Genomic DNA, 11,067 nt, shown 5'->3' with positions numbered 1-11,067 from the left:
CACTTAATATAAAAAGTTTTAATTGAAAGCTATTCGGTTTGATTTTTATCATTATTATGCTGCCTCTTTGCACAATTATTATATGTAATTAATTTTAGAAGACAGAATTTACTATGTTGTGGCTAATATTGTGAATTTGTAAACCATTTAACACTTTCTGGCAAGAACGAGGTTTGGTACAGTACAATCATTTATGTACTGGCATTAACACAGACACATACAACCACTGCAAATGTTTAATGGTCAAAGTACAAGCGTGTCTGGCTTATAATTACCAACCTCTCAAATAACAATAAATACTCACTAGAGAAGCCAGACTTTTTGTAATAACACAGAAAAGACGTAACTCAGATCATTAAGAAGTATGAAGTTTGAAGATCTACTTACTGAGATCAATGGCTTTGGTAGGTTCCAGATTATTAATATCTGCATCAGTTTCATAGGAATATTTACTCTTCCCTGTCATTTCCTACTGAGCAACTTTATCACTGCAATCCCGTCTCACCACTGCAACATCAGCCACCTGGATGCTGATGGGATCTTTTGGAATCTGACTCAGGAGGAGAGACTGACTGTCAGTATTCCAACACAAGAAGATGGCACTCTTGCTTCGTGTCTCATGTTCTCTCATCCTCAGTTTCATCTGCTGTCAAATTCATCCAACACCACAGATCTTCCTGTAGTTCAGTGTCAGAATGGATGGGAGTATGATAACAGTACATTCACCAGCACTTTGGCCACACAGGTAAGATGCAAAAGCATTAAAAATATTACTAAAAACTTAAAACCTGGTGTTCATTCTTTGATATGTACATTTATTGATCAGCTATTAACAATTTCATGACAGATTTGAAAAAAAATCAGTTTTCTATATCTCTTTTTTTTGCAAAGTGGGATCTGGTGTGTGATAATACAGGGCTGAATAAAGCAGCTGCCACTGTCTTCTTTGTTGGGTCAATGTTTGGGGCTGTACTATTTGGAGACTTGAGTGATAGGTGATATTTCAGTAAAAATATGAAACATAGGTCAATAAGAAGCAATTTTTACATCGTTGTTCTGTACTGCATGTAGATTTGGGCGTAAACCAACGCTGCTGTTGTCGTATTTATCAGGAATGGGTTTTGCAGTGGCCAGCGCTTTTTCCTCCTCCTTCATCATGTTTGCAGTATTGAGATTCTTCACTGGATTTACCATCACTGGCATCATTACAATCTCATCTGTACTCAGTGAGAATCACTTTTGGTTTCTTTTCCAACTCCACTGTTTGTGCAATGCTTTAGTTATATAAAGAAATGTTTCCAAATAACATTGAATTTTTTACAGTGAGTTTGTGATTTTAATTTTAGATGTGGAATGGGTTGACATTCAGAACAGAAGAATGGTGCGTGTGATTGACAGCTTGGGTTCGACTTTTGGGATCACCGGTTTGTCTCTAATTGCATTCTGTGTGAGAGACTGGAGATGGTTGACAGTGGCCATCACTTCACCTGTACTTCTGAGCACAATCCTCTGGTGGTAAATACATTCCTAGAAATTAACCAAGAACAAATGAAGCATGCATGTTTTCACAAAGGGTTTTCCTGCTTACCTCCTATCCTGTACAAGTTTGGTCTGTGTGTTGTTCAGTTCTGCAGTGTTTCACAGACCAATGTTTCTGATGTAGGTGGGTTCCAGAGTCAGCTCGATGGCTGATAGTCCATGGAAAGACCCAAAAAGCTCATTATTATCTACATAGATGTGCCGTTATGAATCGTAGGGATAACGTTAGTGAAAGCATCCAACCTGAGGTGAGACGGATATTCTTTCTTTCCTGTTAAAAGAACAACATACAAGGCCTTAGTTAATGTAATAAAAAGTGGTAATGATTCTGGGAGCTGCACAATAATACATTAGTTTTGGTGGAAGGGGTGCTTATTCATTGTTCTCCCCATAGGCTCTCTCTAGCATTATTGTAACAGATACAGAAAAGAAAATGTTTTCTTACCTGGATCTCATCAGAACCCCTAAAATGAGGAGACTGTCTTTGTTTACAGGGACCATATGGTGTGTAACTGAACTAAAAGGATAAGTTCATCTAAAAATTCTATAATTATACATGTTTAATTATAGCACAAACACATAGTTTAGATATTCAATTGTGCATTAATGGCTTTTATTGGATATTTACAGGCTTTGTGTTGCTATTGCCACCTATGGAATAAGCCTTAACATTACAGGCTTTGGTCTTGACATATACATGACTCAGTTTGTGTATGGAGCCATCGAGATTCCTGCTAAACTGAGCATCTATTATCTGCTTGAAAAGATTGGCAGACGCAAAACATTTACCTTCACTCTGCTATTGGCAGGAATCAGTCTCATGATAAACATATTCATGCCCAGAGGTAAGACCAGTGATGGACAATGACTAACAATGAAAATAAATCTGATCAGATTTATTGGTAATTAAGTTGGGAAAACATTAGGCTAAATTTATGTAATAAATACAGTGTATTGTAATTCAGACACTCTAAATCATGTATTCAAGACACTAGAGGGCGTGTTATGGCTTTACACAGTGATGCACAGTGTACAGCCGTGGCCCAAAATTTTGAGAATGACACAAATATTAATTTTCACAAAGTCTACTGCCGCAGTTTTTATGATTGCAATTTGCATATGATCCAGAATGTTATGAAAGTGATCAAATGAACTGCAATTGCCACAAAAATGATTTTAATCACCCCCCCCCCCCCCCAATAAAAAGAAACACTTCACTGCTTTTTAGCCCTGATGCCCTCACAAAAGGCAATACCAAATCAGCTATTTTTGCTAAGAAAGCCGAGCATCAGTGCCCTGGCTGATATCAGCAGTGGAACAACAATCTGTGGCGACTGGATGTGACGTCTCCGTTCCCTTCCTTCAGGGAACAAAGGTTACATAGGTAACCGAGACATTGTTGCTACGACACTATTGGAAACCCTACCAATGTGCCACTTAAAGCTGACCCTTCCAGTGCCCGCGTAAACCTTCCTTCTTCTATCTTAAAGAGGCGGAACCTGGGCTTACTTGCAGAAGGCCGGTCATTATTTGTAACTAAACCTATGATAGTGAACTAGGCAAACTGGGAAGCGAACCTGTCTGGAAGAACTAGGAATGCCACCCCCCAAGGAGTTTACCAATGTGTGGTGTCTGAAACACTCAATAAGTCATTAGCTTTGAAAACTCTCTAAGTAATATCACATTCTAGAGAGAGAGAGACGCAGAGTGGACTCTGCTAAGGGAAACCATGGTACATTTTAACTCCACAGAAATACACACATAGGAACCATCTTGGGGGATGCAATGTGGACGCCTAGTCTAAAACAGGTTTTCAGAGAATATATCTAGTGAAAGGCTGACAGCCGATGCTCCGCAACATCAACCGTCAAGGCGATGGAGGAGTACCAAACTATTTTGTACGCATTTTGTCACTTACGGCGTTCCATAATGGCGCAATAGTATAGCAAAAAAAGGGCTGCAAGCCAACACACGAGCCAACCTTCAGGGTTCTCACTGGTTTAAGAAAAGGACTTGAGAGAATACAGGATTAACACAAACACTAGAATCTAGTGAACATGTTAGGTGTTGCCCAGCCAGCAGCTCTACCAATGTCTGTCAGCGAGAAACCACATGCTTATGCAAAAGTTAATGCCACACTTCTCGTAGAGTGAGCCCTCAAATTAAAAAGGCATGGGATGCCCTGCTCCTGATAGGCAAGGGTGATTGTGTCCACTATCCAAGACATACTCTGCTGAGTGACAGCTTTCCCTTTTTGCTGACACAGAGCTGATCTGAGGTCCTAAAGCTTTGAGTCGTAGTGCACGTACAGTACAGGACATAACAAAGCCATTGCTAGGTCTGCCTCCTCTGCCGACAGCGCTTGCAGGTTCACCAACTGGCTTCTAAAAGGAGCGGTGGGAACCTTGGGCACGTAGCAGACCTGAGAATTAGTGTTACGTGGATTCAGCAGGCCTGAACTGAAGGCACGAATCGTCGACCGAAAATGCTTGGAGGTCCCCTAGAAACTTTATACTCACAGAGTGCAGAGGCTCAAAGGGACCATCCTGTAGGGCTTTCAGCAAAACAGACAGGTCCCAAGGAGGAACAGATGTGGGCCACAAGGGATTTAGCCATCGAGCACCTTTAAAGAATCTAATACCCAGGTTGTGCTGACCCACTGACCTACCATTTATCGGAGTGTGGTGAGTGGAAATCGCAGCGATGCCAACTTTAATGGTGGAGGGGGAGAGCCTCCTCTCAAACGCTGCTGAAGATACAAAAGCACAAAATACTGAAACACTGATTGGGCATTCCCGTGGTTCTTCTCATTAAGATGAACACCCTTCAACAAACAGGTTCCATTTCAGTGTATAAGCCTGTCTCGTGGATGGCGCTTGTGCTGCAGAGACAGTTTTAGATTCCGCCTGCGATAAATAGCTTCGAATGCCATAATGTTCCCCCTGTATGAGAAAAAAGATCCCTCTTCAGGGGAATCTACTAGAGGAGGAGCATGGCCGCCATCTCAGGGTCGTGCATGGGCTCCGCAACCTTATCCAAAGGAGGGAGCGAATCCGAGTCGGCGTCCGTGAATGATGAAACCCCTCCAATACTGCGACAGATAATGAGTCCTCGAGGATCGACAAAGGCTGAGGGTCTTGTAGAACATGTGCCATCTGTCTTCTATGGAACCTCAGGCTGTGGATCAGGGTGCTGAGAGCTACTGGTCGAGCCAGAAGACCGGTTCAGCACCGTTATATGAAAGCATCCTTCCGAAGCTTCATGGCCGCGCCCTAGACGCTGGTAGGCAACTGAAGTGTGGGTGGGGCCCGTGGGGGTTCACGCAAATTCAACTCATGCTGCTCTTTTAGGGAAATCACTCTTTAGATGTTGTGCTGAGCTGATGAAGCACGCAGGGGAGAGACAACGCACACACTCAACTCAAAATAAATGAACAAAATAAAGAGGTGGAAATAAACTGCGAGTCTCCTCTGTGGTGCTGTCCATCCAACCAACGTCAGACACAAAGAGAGTTTTCCGAGCAGGTAAAGAAAGAGCTTCTGACATGCAGATATTTGCCGGCTTTTGAAGCAAAAAAGGCTGATTTGGTATTGCACCTGCTGCCAATTAGTTATAACTTTGCACCTGCTGCTTGTTAAATACTAGCGTGTATGCCGGGGGATGTAAATACCTGCATGCCAAGTTCACCGGTGTTTTACTAGTTTCTCGAAGTAGTTTGTTCCCGCGAAGCGCATTCCCAATTTGTCTGAAATTTGACTGAAAGAGAACAGTTTGGTGATGAACAATGCCTTTTCCAGCATGCTAGAACACCTTGCCATAAGGCGAAAGTGATAACTAATTGGCTGTGGGAACAAAACATTATGCAAGAGTTGGCTGCCATCAGTCAGGATGCAAAAATCTGACATGCAACCGGTAACAAAAGGCCTACTTTGCATTAGCAACACTGACAAACAAGTTATTCATGAGAAGACAACTGAAGGCACCTGTATTCATAGCAATTAGTTTCTAACTAATTAATCATTTGATTGTTATCATAAATATTATAATATATTTTGTGTCAGGCATTCATTCATGCAATGGTATGCAAACTAAAATATCATGATCCTACTAAACAGTTACTTCAAGTTACAATCCTCAGCAATCAATTATTTATTTATCAAATCATTGGACACATTTAATAATTTCAACAATTAGATTTTAAATGTAGCCAGAAATTTAATCTGAATTTAATCGCATTGATGAGTATTTGACAGTATTTTAAAAATACAAAAATATAAAACACTCAAGTATTTTGATAAAAAATATCAAGGCATTTTCATGAACCCTATCAACTACAAATTACAAAATACTATTTTGAATTTGAAATACCTATTTGAAATACATGTATCAAAATTCTCTCTCTCTCTCTCTCTCTCTCTCTCATTCAGATCAGTGGGTTGGTCGTACTGTGGTAGCTATACTGGGAAAAGGTTTTTCAGCTGCTGCCGTAGCTACTTTTTTATTATACAGCTCTGAACTTTACCCTACTGTTCTCAGGTACTGTAGCTGCACTGTCAGAATTAATAACAGCTTTACATCTTATGTACAATGTGTGTGTGTGTGTGTGTGTGTGTGTGTGTGTGTGTGCGCGCGTGCGTGCGTGTGTGTGTAATACATTTGTGTGGGTCCTGCAGGCAAAATGGGTTGGGTTATAACTCCTTCTTGGGTCGTCTGGGTGTGGCTTTGGCTCCTGTGGTCTTGCTTTTGGACAATGTTTGGGGGTATCTCCCTCAGATCACCCTCTGTTCTGTGGCACTCGTTGGTAGTTTCATGGCTTGGCAGTTACCTGAGACACGAGGAAAGTGTCTACCTGAGACTATAGAGGACATTGAGGGTACAAAGTAAGTATATAGCTGATTCAATGTGTTATTTGACATATAACAAAGCAATAACTAACCTTCAAATATTTTAAAACTTAAAAAATACTCTTTACAAACTTAAAACAAATGTAAAGTTATTAAACAGACTGTATAGTTATTGTGTTCACTTTGTGTGTTCTTTAAAGTCCTGTGTCTTTTTTTATTACATAGGAAAAATCCCATTAAACATTATGAAAAACAGGATGAAGCTGAGAAAGTTACAACAAACGAAAAATGACAATTGCTGAAATGTTATTTCAGTAGCCCTCCAGTTTCGGTCTCTTCCAATCCTCCGCACCCTAAAGGTTTGAACAACTGATGTTTTTACTGCTCGTCTAAACTTTTTATCACCAAATGACCCCTATCTTTCATCAGTAGAGTGACCAAGACTTAAGCACTATACGGACGGGATTAGTTTTCCAAACGACGTTTGAGTTTCAACGTGTCCCCCACGACGTCTGTGATTTTATGTACCGATTCGGACGGGATTAAAATTCTCATGCTATTCCAGACATGGGAGTGTCTGTTTCATGCATTTGGCCGTTGCAGAATATCACGTGCTCTGGATACACGTGTTTGTAATGTTTGATATTTTGCTTTAAATGTAAAATTATTACAGAACATGTCATTTATTAATTTAACTTTAACAAATTAAAAGAACTCATACAAATCCTACTAAAGTAGCCTACGTATTTTAAATAACTGGCTGCTTATAATAAACCCAAAGAAATAAAGAAATAATGATTAATAACAATTTATTATCTTTATTAATTAACATTACCATTCCGGAGTTAATAAGGTTGGGTTTACCTTATACTAATGCTGCATTCCAGGTAGTCAAACTTGTGACTTCAAACCCGTGAAGTCGTACTAGATCGATGTACTCCCAGTTCAGAGTCGTGAGTCGTGGTTTTGAAGTTGTTATTTACGGGTTACAGGTTGCCTGGAACACGGCATAATATTACAGTGGCCAGTCTTAACAGTGTTTAATATTCAGCTCGTCTTGATTTTAGTTATTTTATTTCGCTGATTTGAAAAAACATCCATATCTGAATGAACTCAGGAAGTACAATATAAGCACGTTAATGAGACCTTACGGCATATCACGTTAGCCAAAACACAACAAGAACCGCATTTTCAAAAGATATTGCGGGCAAACACAGACATTTGCATCCGGACGGGATTGAATTTCTCAGAGGACCTCTGAGTTCGGCGAAAAACAGTAGGTAAATTAATACTGTAATCTCAATACAGTATATTTTAATTTCAATATATGCTTGTTTAAATACCTAAGTCTTTGTTTAAGTTTTTAAAGCATTTTTGTGTGTGTACATTTCAGAATTGGCACATCCATTTCAGAGAAAATTAATGTCACATCCACAATGTTGATTTTTCCACATTCTCATAGTGTATATGCAGATACAAAAATTAAGCCTAAAATAAATATTATTCTCTGAATAGCCTTCCTTTCTTTATTTGGTGGGTATTATTGCATTGCCTTTTAATTCACAGAATTCCTACAAATGTGTCTCCCAAAAATGCCTGTCCTTTTGTTATTTTTCCCTCATCTTAAATAGAAAACTTGTTAACAGATTGATATTTGGTCTGATATCTACACTCTTATCATCAGTGGTTTAGTATAAAAAGATGATTTAATGCATTGAATGCATTCTCTGTGAGTTTATATTTCAAGTTTTGAATGTCACATCCATAATGCTGAAATTGCTGTAGTCATTTTTATTAGAATAAGTAACAGAATTGTTATGTTAATCCATAACCACCACCAGAGTGTAATAATTGAAAGAAGAAATGTTTGATGGATTTATTTGTCTTAAGTTGAAATTCTGAGTTATTTCCCCTGTTCAAAAATACAGGGATAGAGTTTGATCAGTTCCTGGCTCCTTCAAACTTTCTGTAACCATATATCCACCGAGCGTAAACGAATTGTGCAGTTTTATTAACAAAACAACATGAACAAACATAAAACATGGCATGGCAAGAGACCCCAGTAGATACAGGTACACTAAACAAAGCTAGACAAGGACAATGGGAAACAAGAGAAGTATAATTTTAATTTAATAAATAATAATTAATTTAGAAGTATAACTTTTAAGTTATTTTGGGCCGTTTTCAAACTGGGATTAGGCATTTTTAATCATCCAATCAAAAAGTACGGAAGCCCTGAAAAGCCATACATCATTATTTTTTTAAACACCTATTTCAGTTTGAAAACGCCCAAAAATTGGGAAACGCCTCTTTTTGTTCCACAGAGACCCCAGTTTCGAACAAGAAGGCTTATATAGGCCCTGTCCCAAATGGCGCACTTCATGTGGACTTTCGGTCTCGTGGCCTTAAATTGCACGTTCTCGCGTAGTCTACGAGTCCGTAGGGTGTCCCATCTGTCATTTTTACGCTTTGAAGTGTGCTCATCAGCGCCTCCTTTGCCCCCTTGATGCGGTCTTCAGCGAAGCCTGCATTGCAGCAGGCTTCGCGCACTTTGCCAACCCAGAAGTCCTTGCGAAAGGGCAATCGAACCAATCAGACGACGGAAGGGAGGAGTTCACACTGACGGGCAACTTCTCTACCTATTTTCCGGTGTGATGCTCGAGTCTGTCCCAAAATACGACTCCGGTGCACCCACGTGGACTCGCATCAAGGGTCCCTAAAGTCTGGACTACGTGATGTCATCAAAGTGCGGACTCTGAGGAGGACCACAAGTCCGGAGTGTGCCATTTGGGACAGGGCCATACTGACATGGAACCAATCAGAACATGACACATCAGGAAATAGGGAAACAAGAGACAACCATGACAGGGAAGACTTTCAAAATAAAAGACTTGAACATGGAACAGAGAACTTCAAAATAAAAGACATGAACACTGAACACAACACAAAATGGCATTCTCAAACTTTTACATTATTTTATTATTATTTACATTACATTACTTTCAATTAAAGAAAATGTTACTTAATAATTAATCAATAATTTGATGGTAATTAATCAAATTGGTTATGTAAGTCAATCAAACCTACTATTATAGGTTTTTGACTATTATATTTATATAGTTGACATAACTTATAAATAAGTTGAAATTATTTAACTTAAAGCAACACTATGTAGTTTTTTTACATTTAAATAATGTCTCTAAAATTATTTCAGTGATAGAACAACTTTTAACTGGACAAATTGTACTGTTGTTGCAACCTGAGCAGCCTCCTAGCTGCTACAAGCACACTCTGAAAATGGCGGTGGAGGGTAGGAAACACAGCCCCGCCCCTCCCCCTGCCTGCAGAAGAGTGTCTGATACCAGGCACTGTTGCGCTTTTCAACCACATGGGAGAGCTGTAAGTCATTTTTACATGGAAACTACAGTACATAGTGTTGCTTTAAAGATAGATATGATTTTTTACAGTGTATCTAAATTATATTACCTAATGTGTTTTACAGCAGTGACAGTCCCACAAACATTTAGATGTGCAACTGGAGTTTCCAGGATAGAATTAAGCATCACCTGCTTTTTAAAAATTGAGAATTAATCAGATATAATTGTACAGTGCAAAAAGCCCACATGGGCCATATAATGCACTCCTGAATGCTTTGACTAGAATTGAATGAAATCTCTGTGATGACTGTAGGCGAAAATGTGGATATTGCTTCCAAAGTGCAATATTAATTATTAAGCAGTATTCTGGACTGTTTCCAAGTGTTTATTTTTATTCAAATGTGTCTTTGATATTTTATATTATTAGCAATGTATAGAAAAGGAAATAAAAAATGCACTTGTCAAATACACTTAAAGGAATAGTCTACCCTTTTGCCATATTAAACTATGTTATTACCTCAACTTAGACAAATTAATACATATCTATATTTTTTCAATGCATGCACTGTACAGCGTTTACTGAATGTGTTAGCATTTAGCCTAGACCCATTCATTCCTATGGTACCAAACAGGGAAGCCACCAAACACTTCCGTGTTTTCCCTATTTAAAGACTGTTACATGAGGAGTTATACCAGTAAGTATGGTGCCACAAAATAAAACTTTTTTTTTGTACCATAGGAATGAATGGGGCTAGGCTAAATGCTAACACTGTCACGACTGGTAACAGGAGTGAGGACGCAATTGCTGGGTTCACCATGAAATAAATAATATTTAATATAAAATGAACAGAAACAAAACACGAGGAGTAAAACAGCAACACAGGAACATCCAAAATGTGACACGGGTAACAGACAGGGTAGTAATGACAATGACAATGATCCGGCGACAGGTGAGAAACAGACAGCAGTATAAATACACGACACTTAACAGGGAACAGGTGTGATGAATCAGTCCGTGAATGTCCAGGTGACGTAATCGGAGAGACAAACAAAACATGACACGGATCACCGTGACATGACCCCTCCCTCTAAGAGTGGCTACCAGACACTCACATGAACAAAACAAACACAAAAGTCTGGTAGCAAGAGTCCAAGGGAGGGGTGGAGTGCTTGAGGACCCTGGCGCTGCCGGCAGCCGCCGGGATGAAACCAACAGGACGGTGGGCCGGACTGCGCCAGGAGAACCGGAGCGATCGCTCCGAGAACCGAGGCAGGCGAATTACCCCCCTCCTGGGAATCGCCGACGA

General features: G+C 39.6%; 1 protein-coding gene across 1 annotated transcript; it reads left to right on the top strand.

Annotated features, from left to right (window-relative positions):
• The first annotated feature begins 309 nt into the window (after nucleotides 1-309).
• LOC135787469 (solute carrier family 22 member 7-like) lies at nucleotides 310-7,648 on the top strand. Its single transcript, XM_065297452.2, has 10 exons — nucleotides 310-745; nucleotides 892-995; nucleotides 1,072-1,226; nucleotides 1,347-1,515; nucleotides 1,664-1,787; nucleotides 1,934-2,043; nucleotides 2,170-2,384; nucleotides 5,967-6,075; nucleotides 6,213-6,419; nucleotides 6,609-7,648. The coding sequence occupies exons 1-10, from the start codon at nucleotides 365-367 to the stop codon at nucleotides 6,673-6,675; spliced, it is 1,641 nt and encodes a 546-aa protein (XP_065153524.1). The 5' UTR covers nucleotides 310-364; the 3' UTR covers nucleotides 6,676-7,648.
• Nucleotides 7,649-11,067: the final 3,419 nt, after the last annotated feature.

The sequence above is a fragment of the Paramisgurnus dabryanus genome, chromosome 17 (genome assembly GCF_030506205.2).
Source record: "Paramisgurnus dabryanus chromosome 17, PD_genome_1.1, whole genome shotgun sequence".
Taxonomy (NCBI): Eukaryota; Metazoa; Chordata; class Actinopteri; order Cypriniformes; family Cobitidae; genus Paramisgurnus; species Paramisgurnus dabryanus.
This window is presented reverse-complemented; position numbering and strand designations above follow the sequence as displayed.